Source organism: Zalophus californianus, chromosome 4 (genome assembly GCF_009762305.2).
Source record: "Zalophus californianus isolate mZalCal1 chromosome 4, mZalCal1.pri.v2, whole genome shotgun sequence".
Lineage (NCBI taxonomy): Eukaryota > Metazoa > Chordata > Mammalia > Carnivora > Otariidae > Zalophus > Zalophus californianus.
In genome coordinates this window covers 83,340,751-83,367,536 of record NC_045598.1, presented here as the reverse complement: position 1 = coordinate 83,367,536, position 26,786 = coordinate 83,340,751, and the positions used below count along the sequence as shown (strand labels likewise).

The following is a 26,786-nucleotide window of genomic DNA, read 5'->3' as shown; positions in this document are numbered from 1 at the left end:
TACTTAAAATTTGTTAAGAGAGTAGGTAGATCCTAAATGGTCTCACCACACACATACACACAAAATAGTGACTCTGTGAGGTAATGGTTATATTAATTAGTTTGATTGTGGTGATTACTTAACAGTGTATACATATATAAAAATATCAAGTTGTATACATTAAGTATATACATTTTTTATTTGCAATTTATACCTCAGTCAAGGGTGAGGGGGATAGGAAAGAGATGAGCCAGTATCAATCAAAAAAGAAGACACTATTTAGTTTTTTTTTTAATTTTTTATTAACATATAATGTATTATTTGTTTCAGGGGTACAGGTCTGTCATTCATCAGTCTTACACAATTCACAGCGCTCACCATAGCACACACCCTCCCCAGTGTCCATCACTCAGCCACCCCATCCCTCCCACCCCCCACCACTCCAGGAGATGAATGGATAAAGATGTGGTATATATATACAATGGAAGACACTATTTAGTTTTAATAATCAAATCTCTTTTTGTCAAAAAAGAACAGGAATTTCTAAATCCTAAAACTACCTTTACATACCAAAAGCAAAATTTGAAGATCTGAGTATCATGAGCCAGTAATAGAGAGAACACAGGATATAAGGTAAGAAGTGGTACCGTCAACCTAGGGGAAGAGAAGGTGCATTTCTGGGCCTAGGAAGTGGGAAGATTGGAGGAGAGCAAAGAGCAGAATGGCAGATGTGATCGTATGAGTGAGCACCCTGAGGTTAGAAACTCTGAGAAGGAAATTAGTCACCAGGTAATAGAAACTCCAGAGAAGTTGAAGCGAAAGCAGAAAGTAGATGGGCTTTATCTCATTTCTGGCTTGAAACTGGAAGAATTCAACCTCAGGGCACCCCGAGAGCAGGTAAGGCAAGCAGCAGACAAGATGGGTGTGGTGGCAACCAGGGGACCCTGCAGCAGAGCCAGAGAGGATAGGCAGCCTGCCTGGGGCTGGAAGGAAGACATGCTGGAGATTCAGAGGAATTTGATATGATGTGAGCCTAGATGGAACAAGTCAGCATGGGTTCACAAGGACATTAGCAGTGATTGTCAGTGGAGCACCCAGTGGAGACCAAGTGGGAGAGCACAGGGCTGTGGAAGCCAGCAGAAATGAAGAGGTCATTCTGTAAGACAGCTCTGTGGCTGCTTTGAGGTTGCCTCCCCTCTTGGGCAGACCTCCAAGAGGACCCCAATGCCATTTTGCCAGAAAGGGAAGAGTGAAACTGAGAACAATTGACAGTTTATTAAACATTCCTCCCTCCCCTAATCCTCTCCTGTTCAGTCTTGGATGGATGCTTATGATGGAGTTTAGATGAGTTATGGAAAATAAAGTAGCTGTGTGCTTTATACAATCTAGATTGCAGTATATAAAATTTATGACTTCAATATATACCGCACTCCCCCCTCACAGCCCCAAAAGGCCTGAATTATGTGAACACAAATCTGTCTGGTACAGAGTCTATGGTCTTTCCTCTATTGTATTAACTCCCATCACCCTTCTGTTACACACCCTATCAGACACCTTTACATTGCTGTTTGGCAAACCTATGAATGTAGATAATAAGTAAGGATACAACAGTAAGACTTTCAAGACACTGTGTAGCTGGCTTAATAAATGAACCTAAGAGATGGTGTTCAATGTGCCCTTACCAACTTGCAAATAAATCTTTAGTGGAGTGCCATGAAGCTCTATCTTTGATGCTGTATGGAGCTAACGAGAAGCTCAGAGAAAGAACTAAGATGATAGATGTCATCATAAAAGTTCAAAATGGTCTTGACAGGGTGAAATATTATTTTGAAAACAATTAAGGAGTTTGATTTTTTTTTTGAGTAATCCCAGCAGTCCAAAATAGGGAAACTTGCTAGGGCATCAGTCCATGAGAGGAAATCACAAACACTCTGACCAGTAGTGCTATGTAGTTATTGAAAAACAAAACCCCAAAAAACTATTACTTTTTTAGACTGTATTAATCAAAACAGTCAAAACCTGGAAATGAGTTTAAAGATAATCCAGTCCTAACCTAATTACAAAATACAGATCCATGAGTAAGACCATAGGGTGCAATCCAGAAAAGTTAGTTATACTCTGAGCTCGTCAGAGGATATGTGGCCTGGGGGTGCTTCATTTCGGACTCTACATTTTGGAAGGACAACTAGAGTATGTCAGAAGCACTAGAATGTCATCTTGCTGAGGGATCTGGCCACTGAGTTATTTCCATACTGATGGGTGGAATAGAGGTCAGTTAGTCTGTAGAAAAGAAGAAACCAAGGATGAGAGTAGGTGGCAACTACCTGCAAACAAATAATTAGTGTCTGTCTTTAGACAGAGAACTTAGAAGAAAGAAAACAAAAACTGCAGAATGGCATAAGGAGAAGGTGAAAGAAGCATAAAAACAAGAGAAGGAACCAAGTTCTCCACATGCTCAGCCTCATACACAAAATGATCCCAGCGCACCAGGTGCCATCTTCACGATCACTCAGCACAGTAGGTCCTGGGCTTCTGTGTTCTTCAGCCTGGTCCTGACTTAACCCCTGCAGTTACCGGGCACTCACTGTGGGCCAAGCTCTGTGCTGAGAACTTTCCCTATATTATGTCTTTAGTCCTTCCAGTACTGTGCGGTGATGCTGTCATGATCCTTTACCATTTTATACATAAGGAGACCGAGGCTTAAACAGATTGGATAACTTGTCTATGTGAGTGGCAGAGCTAGGGATTAAACCAGATCTTACTGGTCGCAAAGTGGATGAGCTAATCACTAGGCCACAGTTATCTCCTCCTTAGGATCAGTTTTACAAATCCCAGTACGTTCCATTATTCACATACTGAGCTGATATTGACTGAAGGTAGTAGTTTTCTTTTGACACCATGATAGATTACCACAAACTTGGTGACTTAAAATAACCCAAGTTTATTACCTTGCAGTTCTGCTGTTCTGAAATCCAGCATGGGTCTCACTGGGATAAAATCAAGGATTCAGCCCAGTTGCATCCCTTCTGGAAGTTCTGGGGGAAAATTCATTCTTTGATTTTCCCAGCTTCTAAGGTCTGTCTGAATTCCTTGGCTTGTGGCTCCCTTCTTCTGTTTCATAGGATTAGTGTATGGGCATCTTTGGGGAGCTATATTCTTCCTATCATAGGTGCCTACCCTGTACCAGGTATTGCTCCAGGCAATATGAGATAGACAAGGAGGAGAAAGACAATAGCAAGTAAACAAATACATATGCCAATGTGTGTGGCAAAGGCAAAAAACAATATAATCATCTCAGTAGCTGCAGGAAAAGCATTTGACCAAATTTAACAGTCATTCCCCCACACTTCTTTGCTGGGAATGCTCATCCTCATCTTTCTGGATCTCACCTTAGATGTCTCCTCTTGAAGAAACAGTTTCAGGCATGTAAGTAAGTGCTTAACAAACACAAATCTCTGTTTTTGTTTTTACTTACTTATATAATAGTATTTTAAAATCATACAGTGCTTTCTCAACTTACCCAACAGATGGATGTTTATTATCACAGGTGAGTCAATTCACGTTTCTGAATAACATGGGCATTGTGATTACATTTTAGTAAAAGCAAACAAGTAAGCAAAACCCCTTTATATGTGTGTCAGTTGTTGTATGTATTTGTATAAGCGAGGAGAAAAGTGTAGAAGAATATATATCAGGCTGTTAGCGGACAGCAGATGATCAGTTTTGGTTTCTGCATCTTTGTGCTGATAAATACTCATGGAGTGGATGAACAAGAACTGCTAATAATGGTTAAATGATGAGCGGGTTCTGTAAGGTAGTGAGCATCCACTGATCCTTGAGGACTGAGTGGGTATCATCTTGCTCAAATCATACACTCTTCTGTTTGTTTTGTTTTAGCTACATTTTGACATCTGGTTAACCTAGATGGTTTCCTAAGTGAATTAAAAACTAAGAGAGCATAAATAATCAATTTCTGTACTGTATCCAACTTGCTTAATAGATTCTTGTGCCATAATTTCCTCTTCTGCAAATTAGGAATAATAGACTTTCTGTAAGAATAACACAATTATATTGGTTAAAAGGCACTTATATTCATAAAGTACCAAAGAGTTGTCGAGTATAAGTGAGAACTCTCTAATTTTTCTTTTGTGACATCCATGCCAACTGAGTATGCTCCAGAAAAATATATTATAAGGCACAGCTATGATCCCCCTTAAAGTTGAATGTATTTGAACAAATGTCACCCTTTTTCCATAACCCTTAAAATTAAATATTCTTCCTTTCTGGGTCTGGACACTAAGTGGGAATCTGGTGGAGGAAGAGCCAAATCCCAGGCTATTCCTCATACAGAAGCTTTTTCATGATTTTGCACTGTAGCCAGACTGTATCTTTGGACTCCATATAACCTATGTTTGAGTCGTTAGGGCAATTGGAGCAAACATTCAAAAGAAACTTCAGAGTCATCACCCAAACTTATAGATAACTCTAAGCCTACACAACTTGGACAAGTATCTGAGATGGCCTTTGAGGATGAAGGGGAAGACAAATGCTTTCCAAAACCAGACAGATTCTGTGGGAGATTTTCCACACAGACCATACATGCATTGCTTCTTATTTCTCCCTAGTAGAAGAGTATAGATGTGGCTTTACCCTATGATATTACAGCAGCCTTCTTTCTCCTCTCTTTGATTTCAACTCTCTTGCATTCGCTGATACTCAGCTTATGTCTATTGGCCATCTCCTCCATGCAAGAAATCAGTGAAGAAAGAAGAAAGAGAGATTGAAGTGCTTTACTTCTCATTTACATCTCTCCATTCTCAACAGTGCCACCCCCAAGAGCCCCAAATTATGTTTTCTTCATAATAAGCTTTACCTTGATTCAGTTTTTTCATCTGTAAAATGAAGGTAATGATGAGATCTGACTTATATGGCTATTTTGAGAATTTAATAAGATAATTAACGTAAGATACTTAGAACATTGCCTTGAACAGCGATCACTCATTAAATCATAGCTATAATGAATATTAGCAATATTAATACTCTTCATTCATCATTCCACATTTATTTTATCTTAATAAGGACAGGGTATGTTTAGAGTTCTGACAGATGTGAAGAAATGCAAAAACCAGAAAGAATTAATCGACCTTATAGCTGTGTTAAAGAAAATCTCACAAGCAGCCCAAATTTCACTTCCTATTCATAGGCACTAGTCAAATAAAGAATTACTCCAGTAGATGCATCCCTGGCAACCTGAAGTGGTGTGCTATCCCTGCCTTGTTATTCTTGTGGGTGGAGCTCTTTAACACCTTCTCTCAGAATGGCAGAAACATCATTTTCTCTCTCTCCTCTCTTCTTGTTTCCCCTTCATGTCTACTTATCCTTCGTCACTGAAATTATTCGGCTCTTCCACGCCCAGGCTTACAATACCCGACCCGGCTCCGAAGGTCACAGGCCCAAGATGAAACAATTCAGCTTTTTTCCCCCCTAGAATGTTGAGACCTGAGAGAGATGGCAAAGGGCTAGAACTTGGCTAGATAGAAGCTTTGTATCACATGGGCTGTTTAAATATTCATGCAGCCTCTTCTGGCAGCTAACAAGGCTGCAAACTTTGCCCAGAAAAAGAAAAAGGAAGATAATTACTGAATTTCATAGCACTCTGAAATGGCTGCTGTGAAGGAAAAATTTAAGTGCTGATTTTTGGTTTAATCTCTCAAGCAAATGTATTTTTTTTTTATTCAGTGCAGGACAATAGGCAAGTGATTAAATGCATTTCTAAGTATTTTTTCTGAGTATGTCATCAGTGTTAGATACCCACTGACATTAATACCATAAAAACGTATTGGACTGTCAAAGCCACCTCCTTTATAATTATTTTACTAATGACTTAAAATATTAACTGACACATCCCATTGCAGTCAACAGCTTTGTTTATGTAGTAACACAGGTTGAAATTATCAGCAACTGAGCAATAGAATATATCAGAGTGGAAGAAAGACCAAATTATTCTTGAGCTTGGTGGCTTACAGTGTGAGGACATTTCATTTAGTGAAATCGGTTGGCACTATATGTTCTTCATTAGCATATGTGAAGACACCAAAAATGTAGGTGTCTATTCATTGTTTTGTTTGTTTTAAGGAGACATTTCCCCTGATTGTAATTCAGTTTTTTTGTTGTCCTAATTCTGGCTGATAAAATTTAATTAAAACAAAGGAATTTCACAATTTCTGAAACAACATAAAAGCAAACCTTGTCACTGCACTGAATATCAAATTCTTTCTTCAAAGTAGTCTATTCAGTGAAAATCAACTTTATTTTATTTTTTATAACTACAGTCACAAGTTCTGACCTATCAGTTATGCGTCCTCCCAATATGGCATACAAAAATGTAAGCATTAAAAACACCCCTTCATCAGTTTGCCCCTTCTAACAATAGTGATCTAAGATGTCAATTCAGATAAAACAATAGGTACCTTAATAGCTAAATATTAATAGTTTAATAGGTACATTAAAAGTTAAAAACATCACTTGGAATGTCAGTGTTCAGTGTTTCTAGATGATTCATATTACCTAAGAATTGGCCATTAGTAAATATCAGGTAAGTAAAATTAAATAATCACCATTCTTAAATTCTACTTCTAAGAAAATTTCTTCAAAAAATTCATAACTACAGTTAATTATTTGAACCCTGTAGGCATAGATATGTCTATAAATATGTATGTGTACATATATACAAATATATCGGACATATATTAAGAAAATACCTTCATGAAAAGTTGTATTTTTCATTTAATGTTTCAGATGTACATTACCAACACAATCAAAGCCAAAGGAACAAGACTTGCTAAGCCTGTTTTATGTTTGGGCTTAATGTGTTTGGCCTTTCTTACCGGACTCAACAGAGTAGCGGAATACCGAAATCATTGGTCAGATGTGATAGCAGGTTTTCTGGTTGGAATATCTATAGCAGTATTTCTGGTAAGTACAAATTTATTTGGATTTCACTACATTTTTAATTAACTTCTATAATCACCTGCAAGAAAATACAAGTGTGAATCACCAGGTTTCTCTAAATGTGGTGTATCAAATGATAATATGTATACTTTAGGTCATTCATTTCTTCCTCCTTCCTCATTTATTCTGCCTAAAGTCAAATTTGGGGATGAAAAATACATAAATTCTACACTCAAAGGTGAACAAAATATTTTCAGATAAAATGGAATAGGGCTAGAACACTCAGTCCTCCCTGGATAGTTTTTAAGACTAGGTTGCTTGGGGGGCACCTGGGTGGCTCAGTCGTTAAGCCTCTGCCTTCGGCTCAGGTCATGATCCCAGGCTCCTGGGATCGAGCCCCACATCAGGCTCCCTGCTCAGCGGGAAGCCTGCTTCTCCCTCTCCCACTCCCTCTGCTTGTGTTCCCTCTCTCACTGTGTCTCTCTCTGTCAAATAAATAAATAAAATCTTAAAAAAAAAAAAAGACTAGGTTGCTTGGATATTTTAAAAATTTCCTCAGGTCACTTTTCATCCCAGAGTATCTAGAGCATCCCAAAGTACCCCAGGGCCTCAGCATAGTATCCTCCATGAACTGCCATGTCACAGCGCTGGCTAACAGGTAAACCTCATTTGAGAGATGAATTAGTTCCCTTCAGTAACTAAAAATCCATGGATGGTTTCCAAGACAATACCACCTCAAGTCAGATTTTGCCAAGAGGTGAAGAGCATATGTAGTGATTTCTAATGAAGTAAGTATGCCATCTCTATTCCTTTTATAAAATCTCCTTGGAATGTTACTACAAGGTTTGGTTGTTGGAAAATATATTTTAGTCTGGCTTTAGAAATAATCAATCCATTATAAGCTTTAGTCTATAACATTTAACCCAGATGGAAAATGTGTAGACTATAAATCAAAACATACTTTTGCAGGACACGTTATAATAGGAAGAAACACTTTATTTCCATTTTGATTACATTTAAATTGCTTCTCATGCTTAACTTCCTTTCCTCAGCTCCTTTCCCTAGTTCATAACCAGTAAGCAAAAACTTGTATGAACCTTTCCAGCTAAAAATTTGTGTGCCGGGCATTTTAAATAGGCAATGTTCTGTAGAACCTCCTGTGGTAGAGTGGTGAGTATGACCGCATTCCTGCCCCATGCCCTGTACTGCTTTTCTTCCTGATGTCACTCCCTCTGATTCCCCAGGTGACTGGGAGCCTAGGCCCACCCCCATCTCTCTCCCAGAGATATTGTATGGCCCCAGGAAAACTGGGGCCCAGGCTTGGGCCAGAGCCTTTTCGTTTCTTTCACTCACCACATGTGAAGCAGATTGAAACATTTAAAACAAAACAAGGCAAACACCTTACATAAACCCTAAGAAAAGAACTACCAAAAGTGAAAATTTCAAAGCACTAGTGTCAGATGTAACAGTGTTTTGGCACCATGGGTCCAGAACCTCTTCACTTGGCATCTATCTCATCAGTCTTCCTACTTATTTTCCTGTGGCCATTGCCAACTTCCCTTCACTTCCAATAAACATCCTGACCCCCTGCAAGACCGAATCTAGAACACTAATCTCTTCCCAGTCACTTCTTCATCTGAGAACCAGGTGGTGAATGAGTTGGACTGTGGATCCCCCTTGGGCTCAAGCCCCTCTGATTGCACATATTCAGAACCTTCCACAATGGTTCTTCAGACATTCCCACACACCTGGAAAATGACCTTATGAAAAGGTCACGTGAAGATAATGCTTTAACTGTAATCACTAAACAAACATTTGTGCATTCATACACAACCGTTTCTGAGTATGAGTGCCTACAGGTGCCAGGCACTGTGCCAAGCACTGGGGATGCAAGGAGGCTCAGATAAACATGATCTGTCTCCTGTGGGAGTTACAGTCTGGTTCAGGGGTCAGACAATAATAGGTTATTTCCTTAACTATTATTCCCTTCCACTCTTCCTTCATAACAGAAACATTTACCGAGCTCCTGTTAAAATCCAGGCACTGTGCTTGGTGCTGGGGATTAAATACATGAAAAAGATACAGTCTACTTAAATAGATCACAAGATAGACACCAAGAGTTTTATAGAAGGTTAAAGGTAATGATATCGGTTCATATACTCAGGAGATCTCTGTTGGGATTAAGGACGGTCAGAAAGGGGAGGGGATACATTAACTTGCAAGGTTTGTAAAGCAGGGAGGTCTAAGGAGGGGCATAAGGAATGAGAGGCAAAGAGCACAGTGCGCAGAGGCAATATAAAATGCTTCATAAAACAAGCATTTATGGAGCCCTTAGTCTATTGTGGGCCTGGGCACAGCATGCACATGAGGGGCAGTGGCATCATGGAATGGCACCAGTCATCCAGCATGAGTGACAAGAGTGGAAAATTGAAGAACACAGGGGTAGTTATCCTGAATGGCCTTGTAGGTTACAACAATCTGGGCTTTTTCTCTTTGTAATGGAGGTGACTTGAGAGCCACAGTCAGAGTTCAAGTGAGTTAAAGCTGGTTGAATCTCAGCTTCCTTATTTACTCTGTGCCATTATGCAGTTTTCCTCATTTGTGCCATTACCAATGGACCTTTCCGAGCCTCAGGTTCTTCCTCATTAAATGAGGCCAATAACAGCCTCCTTAAAGCTTATAAAGACTTAAAAGTTTGAATTAAATAGTGTATGTTCAACGAAGGGACACATGAATGACTGAAGTCAGTTCCATAAATGATAGTTTGCTTCCTTTCAGCCCCTTTTACTCAATGATACAATCCATGCTTTGAAAGTAGGTTTGTTGGAAAGTAAAACTCCAGATGAGGATAGAGGAGGCAAGTTGTGCAGAACCAGGGAAATCAGATGGCCCAAATCAGACCTCTGTGAGCACAGAGAGAAGGGAGGCTATCTGGGAGGTCTATGGAGATGGAAGACTTGGAGCTTGATGGCACACTGGGGATGACGGAGGCGAAGAAGAAGAGCAATCCGTGATGGTTCCCGGGCTTCTCATTTGGGCAAGTAGAACATTTATTCTGAGCAGCGACTCCAGCTCTGGCTTGCAATATCCTGGGGTGTCTCCAATTATCTTGCAGTGTGTGCAGAACTCTGAAATGGTTCCAGAATAAAATGAGCACTAACCTACTCCAAGACTCTATGTCTCAGTTAAAGGCATCCACATCCCCCAGTCACCCAGACCCAATGTCTAGCGTCTGTCTTTGACTCATTCTTCTCGTTCATCCCCCACACCCGGTGATTCATCTGGTCCCAGTTTATTTCCACTACAAAATGTCTCCTCCACATTTCATTTCTTGGCCATTCTGACCAAAATGTATACTGTGGGATTGTACTCAATTTTTGAGATTAGTGCTTTTCCCTTTCTTCTATCTCTGGATTCCTAACTGCCTCCTCACTTCAGACTCTCCTCCAAATACCTCCCATTCTGCTTCTCTTTTCTTTAGAACATAATCCGTTGCTAATAACAAGACAAAGCAAAACAAAACAAACCTCATTCCTGCTGCATTAAACCCAGATACGTCCGCTGGGCTTCTGGGATTGTCCGTAATCTAGCTGCCCTCTTTCCAGCCAAGTTTATTTTCCCTCCTTGCAGGGGAATCCTCCACTCAGTTTCCTTACCCCCACAGACAGATTCTGTCCGGCCTTTATGTTTGCCCCAGTGAGAATGTCCATTCCTCTGTATATTTTAGAGAGCAAAACAGGGGTCTGGGAGCCACATGCACCTAGGTTTGAATCTTGCTTTTGCCACATGCTGTGCGTGTGACCTTGAACAGGTCACTTGTCTCCTCATTTTTTCTAACCCTAATGAGACCTCCCTGACCTGTATTTAAAATGGCTTTCCCTCCCCCCAAGGAATCCTTTCCTCATTCCTTATTCACTTTTCTCCGTAGCATGTTTCAACTTTAATATGCCACATACAATATTTTTGTTTCTGTTTTTGCTCAAACCCACTAGGATGTAAGCTGTGCATGGAGAAGGCATTTGTTTTCTTTACCGTGAATTCTCAGTACTCAGTACAGGGTCTGGTAGTTAGGGGGTTCTCAGGAAATACTTGAGGGATGAATGAATGAATGGGGAACTGGGTTTATTTCTTCCCAGAGCTCTTTCAAGGGTTAAGTGAAATCCCATATGTATTAAGTACAGTTCAGTGTGTGGTGCAGAGAAGGAGTTGGAGATCATGGTCCTCACCTTTGATGACTATTGAGATCCTTTTTGCACTCGAGATTTTTCCCAGACAAGTCCCAATTTGCCCGAAAGGTGTCCCTGACTACCTCGTTCTCTCATTTTTCCTGAATTTCCACTGCCCTCAAAGTCTGGCCGTATTATATTCTAATGAGGATTAATATCCTATCCTGCTTATCACGCTCACCCCCTGTGCACTTTCTTTTAAAGTCAGAGAACAGGGGCTCCTGGGTGGCTCAGTCGTCAAGCGTCTGCCTTCGGCTCAGGGCATGGTCCCGGGGTCCTGGGATCGAGCCCCGCGTCGGGCTCCCTGCTCGGCGGGGAGCCTGCTTCTCCCTCTCGCTCTGCCTGCTTGCACTCCGTTTCTCTCTCTCTGTCAAATAAATAAATAAAAATAAATAAAGTTAGAGAACAGAATCCCCATGCTTAAGAAAATGCAAAACAAATAGTAGCTGAACAATAGTTGTAGATTGGTCAATAGTATTTAACAAATATATGCTTAACAAATGTATGCTTCAAAGTGCTTCCAGAAAAGATGCCCAGGGTCAAGTCAAGTAGTTCCAGTTTCCTGAGGCACAGCAAGAACCTGTCATGTTATCGTATGTAATATGATAATAACAATAAGAGTTATTTGTGTGGTCTTTACTACAGTAACTCAATTAATCCTCACAACAGCACGGTGAGATGTAGTTATTATTGTTCACGTTTTGCAGGGAAAAAAAGAGCAGGTCTAGTTATATGGAGTTGTTTGCCCAGGCTCACAGTGAGTAAATCAGAGAGCCTGGCATTAAAGCCCGGTCCTGTTTGACCCCCTGAGCTATGCACTTACCCCCAAGCAATACAGAGGTTTTACTTGCTACAGATGAAGAGGGAAAATGACCACAAATAGATCAAATTAATTTATTATCACCACTGGCAAAAGAACACAGAAATATATGTGTAATGGTGACTTATTAGTGTCATTTTTGTAGGACAGGGTAGAATTATACACATGGAAGCCATTAATGTGAAAATAGAATGTTTCAGAGGAATGTCGCTTTAAATTATATAGGAACATCAGAAAACTTGAGAATTCTTGGCCTTGGTTCATTCATTAGTTGATTCATTCACTGTGGCACTGGGAATACAATGGTGAGCAAAAAAGAAAAAAAAAAAGAAAAGAAACAGCATCTCTGCTTTTGTAGAGCTTACAAGGAAGCTCTCTTAGGAAGAGATTCACATCAACTGAAGTATTACGTATTACGCTGACAGATGTATGATTTCACTAGAAATCGGTGCTTTGATGAAAAGCATCAGGGATTGACTTGATCAAACAAACAAAACCAGCCTGAGGTCAGAGAAAGCCAGTGAAGAAGTGATATTGAGATGAGATACCACGGCTGAGTAGGATATGGTGCCCAAAGAATGTGGAGTTGAGTATTCCAAACAAAAGGCAGCGAAAGGGAAGGACAAAGAAAGAAGGCTGCAAAGGTGGGCAAGGTTTATACTATAAGAGAAATGGGGAACCCAGTCACAATAGTTTGAAGAAGCCTGACATGATCCAATTTGCACTTTGGAAAGATCATTCTTATGTCACTATAGAAATGGATTGGAGGGAGCCAAGATTGGATTTAGGGAGACTTTAGAAAGCTACACAGGAATCCAGGCAAGTGGTGGTGATTGCTTAGTCTTTGGAGTTGGTGGTGGAGAGCGAAGAAAACAGATATAAGAAATCAAAATTTTTAGGAAGGAAAATTGAGCAAATTGACTGGTTGTGTACAGGAGGTATAAAGGATGAATCCAAGTTTTCAGCCTTACGCAATTAGGGGAGAGGGCATGTGGGGGTTGTTTCCTGAGAAGATCCAGAAAAATATCAAGCTTTATAGTGGGGTCAGGAGATAGGTAGATCTTAGGTTTCACTTTGAACATTTGTTGAATTTTTCCTACCTTTGACAACCAAAGGAATGGACTAACTTGGTAAAATATTGCAACCTCTTCCCTTACAAATTGAGAAAACTCAGACCCAGAGGACTGTCCAAGAACATACAGACTTGGAATCAAAAACCAAGCCTCTTGCTTTTACCTATGAGCATTTTTCTTTCTTATTTTTTAAAGATTTTATTTATTAATTTGACAGAGAGAGATTGAGAGAGAGAGAGACAGAGCCAGGAGAGGAACAGAGGGAGAGGGACTTCCACGCGGGGCTCAATCCCACGACCCTGAGATCATGACCTGAGCTGAAATCAAGAGTTGAACACTTAACCGACTGAGTCACCCAGCCCCCACCATGAGCATTTTTCTAATAGGAAATCAGTTCCATACTTATAAATGTTAGCAGGCAAGACATGTTAAATATTTGAATATGGTTCTAAAGAAGATTTGGCATGTCCTCCCTTATAATTTAAATAATAACAGTAATGAAGAATAATCATTATGTTAATAGATACTATTTAATGAATATCTACTATCTGTTAGGTGTTTAAATAGTTCGCATATGAATTCTCAGCTGCTTCAGTAGTGTTGTCCTAACCCTCAATTAAGGCGAAGAAATAACTGATACAACCTTTCAAAGAGTTTACCAAACCTAAATAATATAAAAGCAATTATACTAATTTCAAAAGCCCACATTAACTCTAGATGAACTCTTCTCCATCTCATGACTTCCATGAGATGGAAGTTATTTCATTTCAAAAAATTTTACTTCATAAGAATTTGTAGCAATTTTTTTATCTGCCTAATCTTTCATTAGTTTATTTCTATTAATGAAAAGGGAAATATGTGTGTATATTTCATGAAGTGATTGTGGAAGCTTCTTGATTGTTATGTTTTTATTGGCTAAAATTCTTGATTATATCCTTTGTACTCCAAGCAGTGGTCAGTTAGCAAACTATAGCCATTAGGTGAAATTTGGCCTGCTATTTATTTATTTTTTTTTTAAGTTACATTGGAACACTGACATGCCCATTCATTTACGAATCGTCTATGGCTGTTTTCACACCAAAATATCAGAGTTGAATAGCTGCTGCAGATATTATGTACCAGCAAAGCCAAAAAAATGTACTATTTGCCCCTTACAGACAAAATTTACTGACCCTTTCTATAGGGCAATCACTATTAGTCTTTTGTAGGGTCATCATTTGATACTAGGTTTATCAAATACCCATCTCTAAGCCATCCCTTACATTAAAGATCTTGATGGCAATGATAAAGTTGATGGATCAAACTATCAGGCTTTGATCTGTGCTTCTGACCTGTAATTATTCATGGAAATGGAAGGATAATAAGTATTCTACAGCTAGGGAAATATTTTCTCTAAGATAAAGTCTCATAGTATGTGTTATTATTTTGTAGATTTATAAATTTTATTTAAAAACTGGAGAATAACCAAGATCTAATTGGCCCTTGAAAATATTCAGTAATGAGCTCTACTAAAGAAAAGGCTTTCCAAAGGAGCATTTGTGAAAATCTACAATGTAAATGTGTAATTACATATTAAACATTTATTCTTTTAAAAAATGAATGTTAGGTTACAACTGCAAGGAAGTTCTGTATTTTAGCTTGGTAATAGGCTATAAACCCAGAAAAAGAAGGCTCAAGAATATCTTATCCACTGCTTAATATAAGCAAACAATAGCAAGTAATTTTCCTGTGTTGTTTAATTCACTATTTCTTAAAGTATGATTCACCTGCATCAGAAGCTTCTGGAATGTATTTCCAAAAAGTGGCAACTCCTAGGCCCCATCCTTCATCTACAAAATCAGAATCTTCAGGGGAGGGCTTAGGAACGTGCATTTTTAACAATGGTGGGCCTTTATTTTTATGTAACCTGAAGTATGAGAACCTCTGGCTTAGTTCAAATGCTGTCACCTATGGGATATAATCAATTGAAACAAGGGTCAATTTCCTTTATGTAAAATGTCTTCTATTTCACTGGTAGCCTCAGTAAGCTATTGTTGAAATGCCAAGTATACATGGGATACAATAATAAACAATAAACTAGGTTAATTAAAGGGATGCTACTAAATTAGAAAGTGCCAATTGTAGAAGGTTTATTACGAATGTAATGATCTTGAAGCAATGAGAAATAATTAGCATTTAAATTAAGTTGTAGGTTAGCTGCATTAGGGAAAGGTTAGCTTGCAATGAATTTTTATAAGGCTATGATGTTATTTATGGATTGATTTGAGCATTGACTATAACCTAATTTAATGAAAATTTTAGAATAATGAAATTGTCATTATTAACTGAGCTACACATTATTTGATACATTTTCTTGAACACATTTACACTGGAATAAAATTTATACTAGATAAACCTGGATGTAAAGCTATATATGTAATACTTAAGTAATTTTAATACTTTATTTCTATGATTAGATTTAGTAAGCTGCTTTAAAGGTCATAGTCACAGGGAGTGTGGCTTTGCTTCAACTGCATTTTTTTCCTGAAATTTTAGGTTGTGTGTGTGGTAAATAATTTCAAAGGAAGACAACCAGAAAATGAACATATACACATGGATAATCTGGCACAGATGCCAATGATCAGCATTCCTCGAGTAGAAAGTCCTTTGGAAAAGGTAACATCTGTACAGGTGATTCATAATTTAAATTCTCAAATGTGATTGTTATCTAGAGCAAATTAATAATCATTTCTGAGAGTTCTTGCACAGTCATGTTTGATTTACTGAAGCAAATTTAGAATCTAATGTGGTATTTAGCAAGAATTTAGTCACTGATAGCTTCATCTTAGAAAAATGCATATCACATTGAAAATAATTCTTTGAATACCTCATGCTAAAAGCTTAGTATTTATGTATGGAATATGTTCTGTACTTTGCCATAACTTTGAGATAAGGAACACTGTGCAATGATGGGTCTCATGCATGGGTGAAATGATAAGGTAGCCTCATTTGAGAATACATGAATTTTTTTCATAAAATGCATTCCACTTTTCCCATCCTCTGTTTATGTTAGATAAGACTTAGGATAATGCCTAGGACATAATATGGCTCAATAAATTTTGTTGAATCTCATTATATAAAGATCTGGCAGCAAGAAAACACCAATCATGCTCTCCTAATCAGGGAGGTCCTGAGGGTCAGGTTGGGCAGAATGGAGCCGGACCAGGTAGCACTTTGAATGGCAGGTCCAGGCTTCATTGGGCATGGCAATGAACCAATATCCAGGTATTTAACAAAACTTTTCTTGAGACTTTTTCTCTAGACTTATCTGGTGAACTAGGGAGGGTAATATTACTTAAAAGATGATGCAATTATGTACATTTGTAATTGGTTCAGTGATTATCCAGAGGGTTATGAAAGGCTTCTCATCAGTCCTGTCCATACCCCCACTTTGATAGATATGTTAGATGAAGAGATCAATTACATGCTAATCAGGGGCTTAGATGGTATGAATCAGTGAGGGATAATTAATACATTGGTTGAAAAAATAAAAGTTCTTGAGAGATTAGATACAGTTAACCACTAGAAATAAAGCAAATGTTTTGGATTTGGATTTAAAAAGAAGTTCATGTAGGGTAGGGTACATCTAGGGTAACTACACAAACAAAAAAGCCTCAGAGGGTATAGTAGGTTACCATTTGGCATGTGTCAACAGCATGTTACAGCTGCCAAGAGTTATATGATCTTAAGTTCCACTTAACGGAAATAATATCCTGAATGAGGGGATTGATGGTTTGCTCTGCTCATACTAGCTTGGAACACCATAAACTGCCCTTATTGACATAGTTTTGAGGAGGGCATCAATAAAATAGAGTAGTCGGTACTCAAATATTTGTTAAATGCGTGAATGAATGTGTCCAGGACAGTGAATGGACTCAAAGTCATGGATTATGAAAGACTGTTGAAGAAATAAAAAATGATAGAGAAGAAAGAAAACTCATGGAGGAAGCAATAACGTTCCATACGTGTCTGAAGGACTATTGTATGGCAGAGGGATGCGACTTGTTCTGCCAGCGCCTCAGAGGTGACAGTTAAGATGACAGAAATGAAAGTGTTAAGAAGACAAATAATGTCTAGAAAGAAGGAAAAACTTTCTCAAAATAGGATGTCTTCCTTAGGAAAAATGAAATTTCCTTTTTTTAAAAAAAATTCCTTTTATTATAAGGATTCAAGAATAGTTAAACTATCACTTATCCATGATAGTGTGGAGGGAATTCAAGCATCACTGTGAGGATAGAGGTACTAGACCATCATCATCACAACAATAGTAATAGCTACCTTTTAGTAATCATTCGGTATGTGTCAAGTACTATGCAGATTGCTTATGTAAATTCCACAGATACACTTCTATGCTCTGAAAGTCTAACTTCATTCCTTACAACAGTTTTTAAAGCTGGGTGTCATCATAGTGGCAAATGCTGCTAATAGTCCACAGTATCCCTTCCCCGATTCTTCCTTTTAGTAACTGAATTCCCCAATCCAATTTTAGCTACATCCACCACTGCCTAGCCATAGTCTGTATCTCCCATCCACCACTGCAGGTGGGCGTGACCATGCAGCTAAGTTTAGACCAACGGGATGTAAGTAGAAGTGGTCAGTGCAACCTCTGGTTCATCGCTTGAGGACTCTTGTCTCTGTCCCTCCTCACCCTTTTCATCAAGTGGAAAAGGTATGACTGGAAGTAATCTTTAACTTTTTAAGATGACCGATCCACTTTGACGGCCTAAGTTCCTAGATGAGCTCAGGGAGCAGTCCACAGACACACTCTAGATGGTTCTGAAAAAGAAAGAAACTTCTTTCCTCTCTGAACCATTGGATTGTTTTCATCTCTTTCCCACAGTGGCTTAGCTGATGCCCGATTACAGTAAGTGTCTCCATTGTACAGTTAAGAAAACTAAATTCCCAAGTGTTAAGCAATTTGCAAAAGTCCACATCATTAATAAGCAGCAAAGTTATACAATGTGGTATTTCCAGATACATGGGTTTTGTTTAAAACTGAATAATATGTAAAAATTATATCTTTTATAACTCAAGAAATGAATATAGAAAGCAACAGAATTTAGGAAGAGATATTAGACATATTTTGAAGACAATGGTCAGGTTAATAATTAGTCTTCATTTTATATACCTCTGAAGTTAACTTGAACAATAATCACTGTCTTCTGTTTTTTAACATATTTATTTGTGTAAAGGTTCTTTAGTAGCCTCCTAGCATTGCCAAATATCCTTATATATCATTGTATCCTTTTATATATAAAATGATCATAAATTTCTGTTGTTGAACTTAAGCAAATTTATTTTTATTTACAGAGAGTTTTAAAATATGAAAACAAATATATTCTATTAAAATCTGTAGATTTCAAGACATCAGTGTGTATTAACTTCTTTCATTAATTGTTTTGTTTATGACAAATTCATGTGCTCTGTTTTTACTTTGATAGTTAGGGAATAAAGGTGATTTAGGTGATTTGAATCTGACTCAGTTCTCCCTTTTGCCCCCCGAAGGGCATTGGCACACACCTTGCTGAGTTCCAACTTTGCTCCCTACTCTTTTTATCCTGTTTCCAGGCAGAACGCTGTCTGCACAATGCAGGATCTGCTCCTGCGTCACACAGACCACAGGAAGATCATGAATCGAGCTACTGGGGACGTATCTCAGGCTTCCTTGTGGAGCTCTGTTGCTGAGAGGACATGTATTTGTGCTCATCAGCCAAAAAGGGAGGAACACCATCACTTAAGGGAAGCCCACAGTGGCTTTCTCTATCTTTTGTGATACAGAGTATTTGGAGTAAATGTATTGCTTTTCATCATAGTTCGCGATGGGAAACAAGTGAATACAAAATTCTTCCCAGTATTTGATCTTAGTAATTGATAGTTGGAGAGTGGCAATAGGTTCTTGAAACTGCCCTCAGAGGAGGAAAAGGGAGTCCAGTATGAAAGTTTGGTCTGCAGACCTCGCCAGTAGTTTGAGCACTGTGATGTATTAGGCCAAGCTATCATTTTTGGCTGGCCAGTTTTGTGTGAAGAAGGCAAAGGGTTTCTTTTGGAAGCTATGTACTTACATAACCTCCTATGTTCAAAGTACATGTTTGATAAACTGTAAGCTACAGAGTAATTACAACATGCCAGTGTTCTTTATTTTTATGCCAGCAATTTATCCCTTAATTATAGGGAGTTTGTCATATAGTTAATTACCATAGTTTATGAGGAAAAGTCATGATTTTTCTGAAAGCTAAGTAAATCTGAACATTCATTACATTTGGTTTTATGAAAAGAATTTATCATCTGTGGAAACTGGCCCCTCATATCTCATAGTCCACTAAATATTTAAGTTGCCAGTAACTTCATTACAGCTGTTTGTAATATCAAATCATAAAAGTCTAACTGTGTATCAGGAGTGAATAAATGATTAAGTCAGTGTTACATTCCTATAATGGAATCCAGTACCTTATAACGCGGTGTTTCAGCCACAGGTTCTGGAGGTAGACTGGCTGGGAATTTGGGACAATTTTGACCTTGGGCAGCTTATTCAAATATTCCGTGAGTTTTCTCAATCATAGAATGGACGTCATGAGAGTTCAATGAGCTAATAGTAAAGCACTCAGAACAGTATCTGGAACCTGTAAAGCTCTTAATCACTGCCAGTTATTATTACCATTTAACAGTTGAAGTGGATGGGGTAAATCAAGATGTGGAAAGTTTTCTGATACATATTGTAAAGGTTTTTTGTTTGTTTGTATAAATTTTATTTATTTATTTATTTATTTATTTATTTATTTATTTATTTATTTGAGAAAGAGAGGGAGAGTGCCCATGTGCCCCTGAGTCAGGGGGTGGGGTAGCAGAGAGGGAGGGAGAAGGCCACAAGCTGACTCTGCACCTGCTAAGCCCTTGAGCTCTTGGATCAAGTTGCGGGGCTGGATCCCAGGACCCTGAGATCCTCATCTGAGCCCAAACCAAGAGTTACGTGCTTAAAAGCCTGAGCCATCCAGGAGGCCCATAGCTGTTGTTTTTTTTAAGTTGATATATATATCGTGTGTGTGTGTATGATGAAGCTAGTTATGTAAATTACCACACAAGATAAATTCTTTCTGGTAAGACATAAAAGAGCATGTAGATGAAAGAGGGGAAAAAAGAGAGAGAGAGAGAGAAACTAGATACCAATCTGAAAGCAATGCTTCAACAAAGGAAGCAACTGAGATAGTGTACTGGATTTCTTTTCTTTCTTTCCCTTCTTTTTGTTCTTTTGTTCTTTCGTTTTTTCATTCTTTCTTTTTTTCCTTTCATCCTCCCTTCCTCCCTTTCCTCTTTCTTTTGTTCTCTTTCTCTTCCTTTTTCTTTCTGTAATGAAAAATTCATGAATAATTGTGTAACAAAAATAATTACAATTATGCTCTAAAGAGGTTCTGGTTATGCTTCCTCTTATTGACTACCGATATGTTCAGATTTACTGAAGTCCCTTGGAAAGATTCCCTCACAATAATTTAAATCCCCATGCTCCTTCCTTATGTGTCACAGGGATTTAAAAGGATCCTTTTAAAAATGTTTGGTCTATTTTTCTCTGCTGAACTGAGCATGAATACCTTGGTTGTGTCTCCCATGCCCTCATGCCTAGGGTCCAGGTTCCCTTGGCACGCCTGCAGCCATACTCATTCCAGGTCCCATCTGTCCTGAGAACCTGCACACAAGCCTTGTGCAGGTGCCTCTTACTTAAAGGATCCACAAAGTTCCCACTCCACCAAGGCCCCAGGGAACCAGCTTTCTTCATAGGTCACACCACTTCCTTTCAGACTCATCCTTTTCTGGCTCCTGCCTTCGAGGGCCCATGCATCCCAGACAAAAGCTTCAGTGGTGCTGGCTTCAGGATGGCTTCAAATACATGAAATTTCTATTAATTACTCTGGGATTCCAGAAACTTCTGGGAAGTGGAGATGGAGACATTTACATATTCATTATCTTTAGTTCCTTATATTAGCAAGAGTAAAGTAAGAATTAATATCTTAATAGCTGTGTCACAAAGAGTAGAAACTAGATAGAGTAAAATTTTAGTCATTTCTACTAAATATCATATACATTAATCCGGTTTGAAGGATGTCACCAAAGGATGATTAAAGTGTTTCTTTGCCAATAAAGAAGTTCAAAATTGTGGAATTGGCTAAAATCCTATAGAATCTCAATAATACACCAAAATTTGAGAGAGTAAAGATAGAGATAGGAGCAATCTCTGGGAGAACGAGGAGTCTATTCTATTTCAAACACATTTCAGCACCTGAACCAACACCATTTTGAGACTGGGTTAGCAAATAGGCAAATACATGACAAAAGAAAGCCTTTGGGCAAGAAATTTTCCCTCTGATCAAGCTTCTAATTAATATGGGTTCATAGTAAATGAGGGACTTATTTTCCTCAACTGAATGGGTGCTATAAAATGGAATGGAGTGTTACCTTCATTCAGAAAAAAAAAAAAAAAAAAAAAAAAAACGCTGGCTCCAAAGACTGCACCTACCTGGAGTAGAGGTTACACTGAAGAGATTAACAATCTTTCCGATGGTCCAACAACCATGGGGATGAAACTGTATAGGAACAAAGTGATATTCCTATAGTCTCAGCTTCTTCTCCCACTCCACTCATCAAATCATCAAAATGATGTTATAAAACTACATTCACCATCTTTTCAGCTCAAGATCTGATGTAAAGATTCCTTGACTCTTCATGGAACAATTTGGGGATCTTTGATGAATCTTCTCCCCCCGTTTTAGGGAGACAAACTGAGCTAAATCTATTATGATTCAAATATAAATAACTAGGACAATTATTTAAATCCTTTAAAATGATTTCATGACACAGATGAGAGAGATAGACACATTTCAAGAGTTAGAATATGTTTTGGGAAAAAAAATTAACTACAAGAAATTTAATTAAATTTATTATAGAGAGCATCTTCTTTTCACTGTGAAGGAAATTAAAGAAAATATGTGAAATGAGAGATGAAAGTTAGGTGGCACAATGGCACAGTTAGGAAACAAGGAAAACAAGTAACATTATGGCAGGATGGAAACCAATAGTAGAAACCATAAAGAACAAAATCCCTACTGGATAAAGTCATATCAGTTATATTAAGGACAGGTTTGAGCATATGTAGTAAAAGAACAAGAAAATAAAATTGATCTGAGAAAAGATAACAGATACAGAAGACATACGACAGTATGTCATATGAATCATTGTAGATGATGAATCATTGTAGATCCAGAAGAAAAGGGTAAATAGAACTAGAGCAATATTCAGAGATATATATGAAAGAGACTTTTCTTTCAAACAAATACCTTTAGTCTAGAAGGGTTAACTAGATACAAGGTAAAATTAAAATGTATACTAAAACATAGATGATATTTCTCAGTGAAATTTTTGAATTTCAATACTGAAGAAAGAGACCTATAAATTCTGTGGGAGATGTTATTATTGTTCCCAATTATTAACTACCACCTTCCTTTGGCAGAGTATCCTTCCTCCAGTTATTTTGGATTTGTTCAATAACATGTGAATGAATCTGACTTATGCCCCATCAGTCAGAAACTTGTAGAGACATCAAGAGTTTTTGCCAACTTTATTGCTCCTTGGCTTTTTTTCTGGAAAAGTCCATGTTCCAGATAGGGGCTGCTTCCTCAGCCTGTACCCCAGAATGGGAATACACAAGAAACAGAAGAGCACGCAACCACTAGGCTGGAGCAGATCTATAGAACCTGACCACCAACAAGTGGTATGAGGGAGTTGGAAGCCACTGTGCTTTTGAGGTTATAATGTGGTATACCTAGTGAAAACTAACACACACACCAAGGCAGAAAAATTAGGTTACCAACCCAAGACTGACAGCATATTGGCCTCAGACTTCTCTCTCCATAACAGTCAATGCCAGAATAGAAAGGAGTAATGTCTTCAGAGTTTTCAAAGTAAAAGTTTGTGACATAAGAATTTTATTCCCACCGAAAAGGTCATTTAAGTATTCAAGATAACCATAAAATACCAGATATGCAAGAATTTAGGGATTATATTACTCGTGAAATATTACCAGAAGATGTTTACCAACTAACTGAGCAACACACCAATATCTGGAGCTTTCAAAGATTTTATTTATTTGTCAGAGAGAGAGAGAGGGGCAGGAAGAGAGAGAAGCAGGCTTCCCACTGAGTAAGGAGCCCAGGGCAGGATTCAGTCCCAGGACCCTGTGATCATGACCTGAGCCAAAGGCAGATGCTTAACTGACTGAGCCATTCAAGTATCCCGATCTGGAGCTTTCAAATTGGCAAAGTCATGATATGAATGAATTGGCAGAAAGAATGGAAACCATTTACATAAAGAATTAATTGGAATTGGCTATGGTAATTACAGAGAAAAGTTAAACAATTTATTTAAAGAGAAGATATATAAAAAAGAAAATAATATAACAATGACAAAACGAGACAGACATCCTAGATAATACCAACAAAAGTAAAATTATGATAATTTCCAGATTTTATAAAGGAGGGACTCGGTATCACTGTTTTGTTCTTGACATTGCTTACTAGAAAAATATAGGTTGAAGCCTTTTTGTAAAAGTTATCAAAAGTAATTAAAAACAATCTGTAAAAGTCCAGTAACAAACTATAAAATATCAGCAACACGTGTCAAAAGATTGATGTCTATAATATATGAAACATCCTAACTGAAAAATGAGCAATGTTCATAAATATGCAAATTAGAGATCAAATGCAAATGGGAAATAAATATTTGGAAAGTATTCTCTGTCACCTTTTTTCCCTTTTTTTTTCCTTTTTTCTTTCTTTTATGGAGGTATAATTGACATATAACATTATAGTAGATTCAGGTGTACAATACAATGATTTGATATTTGTATATATGATCACCACAATGAATTAACACCCGTCACTGTGTAGTTACAATTTTTTTCTTAAGATGAAGACATTATTTATAGTTATCATACTGTATATTATGTCCTCATGACTTATTTTACAACTAGAAGTTTATAACTTTTGACTCCCTTCACCCATTTTGCCCATCCACCACCCCTTGCCTCTGGCAATTACTGATATGTTCTCTGTATATATAAGTTTTGTTTTGGTTTTTCAGACCATGTATAAGTGAGAGCATATGGTATTTGTCTTTCTTTCTGTAACTTATGTTAACATAGTGCCCTCAAGGCCCATCCATATTGTTGCAAATGGCAAGATTTCTTTCTTATTTATGGTTAAATAATAGTCTGTTGTATATATATTTACCACATCTTCTTTATCCATTCTTCCATCAATGGACACTTAGGTTGTTTCCATATCTTTGTAAATAATGTTGCAGTGAACATCGGAGTGCATATATCTTTTCAAGTTATAGTGTTCTCATTTCCTTCAGATAAATACCTAGAAGGGGAATTGCTGGATCATATGGTAGTTCAATTTTTAATTTTTTGAGGAACCTTCATACTGTTTTCCATAGTGGCTGCCCCAATTTACATCCCCACCAACAGTGCACAAGTATTTTCTTTTCTCCACATCTTTGCCAACACTTATTATTTCTTGTTTTATGATAATAGCCATTTTAACAGGTGTGAAGGGATAGCTCATTGTGGTTTTGATTAGAATTTCCCAGACACATAGTGATGTTGAGCATCTTTTCATGTACCTGTCGGCCATCTGTATGTTTTCTTTGAAAAAAATGAAATTCAGATTTTCTGCCCATTTTTTTCCATGAGATTGTTGTTTTTGCTGTTGAGTTGTATGATTTCTTTACATATTTTGGATATTAACCTCTTATCTAATATATGATTTGCAAATATTTTCTCCCATTAACTAGATTGCCTTTTTATTTTGTTGATGGCTTCTTTTGCTATGCAGAACCTTTTTAGTTTAATGTCTTTCTACTTATTTATTTTTGTTTTTGTTGGTTTTGTTCTTGGAGTCAGATCCAAAAAAATCATCACCAAGATCTGTGTCAAGGACCCTACTGCCTATGTTTTCTTCTAGGAGTTTTATGGTTACAGGTCTTACATTCAACTCTTACATCCATTTTGAGTTAATTTTTGTGTATGGTCTAAGATATTGATCCAGTTTCATTCTTTTACATGTGGCTGTCCAGTTTTTACAACACTATTTCCTGAAGAGACTGTCCTTTCCTTATTGTATATTCTTGCCTCCTTTGTCATAAATGAATTGACCATATGTTCATGAGTTTATTTCTGGGCTCTCCATACTGTTCTATTGCTATATGTATCCATTTTTATACCAAATACCATATTGTTTTGATTACTATAGTTTTTTAATATAGTTTGAAATCAGAGCATGTGATACGTCCAGCTTTGTTCTTCTTTCTCAAGATTGCTTTGGCTATTCAGAATCTTGTGTTTCTATACAAATTTTGGGATTGTTTGTTCTGTTTCTGTGAAAAATGTCATTGGAATTTTGATAAGGGGATGCCTGGGTGTCTCAGTCGGTTAAGAGTCTTCCTTTGGCTCAGGTCATAATCTCAGGGTCCTGGGATTGAGCCCCATGTCAGGCTCCCTGCTCAGCATGGAATCTGCTTCTCCCTCTCCTGCTGCCCCTCTTCTTCTACTTGTGCTTTCTCTCTCTCTTTCTCTCAAATAAATAAATAAAATCTTTTAAAAAAAGGAATTTTGATAAGGACTGCATTGAACCTGGAAATCACTTTGGGTAGAATGGGCATTTTAACAGTATTGATCTTCCAATCCATGAACATGGAATATCCTTCCATTTATTTATTTATTTATTTATTTTCAATTTCTTTCATGAGCGTCTTACAGTTTTCAGTGTACAGTCTTTCCCTCCTTGATTAATTCTAATCCCAGGTATTGTATTCTTTTTGATACAGTTTTAAGTGTGATTGTTTCTTAATCTTTCTTTCTTTTTTTTATTATGTTATGTTAATCACCATACATTACATCATTAGTTTTTGATGTAGTGTTCTATGATTCATTGTTTGCATGTAACACCCAGTGCTCCATGCAGTACGTGCCCTCTTTAATACCCATCACCAGGCTAACCCATCCCCCCACCCCCCGGCCCCTCTAGAACCTTCAGTTTGTTTCTCAGAGTCCATCGTCTCTCATGGTTCATCTCCCCCTCCAATTTCCCCCCCTTCATTTTTCCCTTCCTGCTATCTTCTTTTTTTTTTTTTTAACATATAATGTATTATTTGTTTCAGAGGTACAGGTCTGTGATTCAACATTAATCTTTCTTTCTAATAGTTTGTTATTAGTATATAGAAATGTGAAGGATTTTTTTATCTTGCAATCTTACTGAACTTGTTTATTAGTCCTAAGAGGTTTTTTTTGGAGGAGTCTTTAGGTTTTTCTATATATGACATTATGTCATCTGCAAATAGTGAAAGTTTTACTTATTCCTTTCCAATTTGAATGCCCTTCACTTTTTTTTTTTTTTTGCCTAATTGCTCTAGCGAGAACTTCCAATACTATGTTGAATGAAAGTGGTCACAGTGGCATCCTTGTCTTGTTCCTGATCTTAGATGAAAAGTTTTCAGCTTTTCTCCGTTGAGTATGATGTTAGCTGTGGGCTTCTCATATATGGCCTTTATTATATTGAGATACGTTCACTCTATATCCACTTTGTTGAGAATTTTAATCATAAATTCATGTTGAATTTTGCCAAATGCTTTTTACCTATCTATTGAGATGAT

The 26,786-nt window shown here is 37.6% G+C and overlaps 1 protein-coding gene across 4 annotated transcripts in view; it reads left to right on the top strand.

The window, feature by feature from the left end:
* The window catches only part of PLPPR5 (phospholipid phosphatase related 5), a 119,605-nt gene that overhangs the window by 73,139 nt on the left and 19,680 nt on the right, over positions 1-26,786 (top strand). For 2 of the 4 annotated variants that reach the window (XM_027577540.2, XM_027577520.2), the window contains 2 exons: positions 6,778-6,954; positions 15,585-15,719. In XM_027577540.2, the coding sequence (XP_027433341.1) occupies positions 6,778-6,954; positions 15,585-15,719 (312 nt within the window). The remainder of the gene's footprint in view (positions 1-6,777; positions 6,955-15,584; positions 15,720-26,786) is intronic. The other 2 variants (XM_027577531.2, XM_027577549.2) reach the window with 2 other exon arrangements.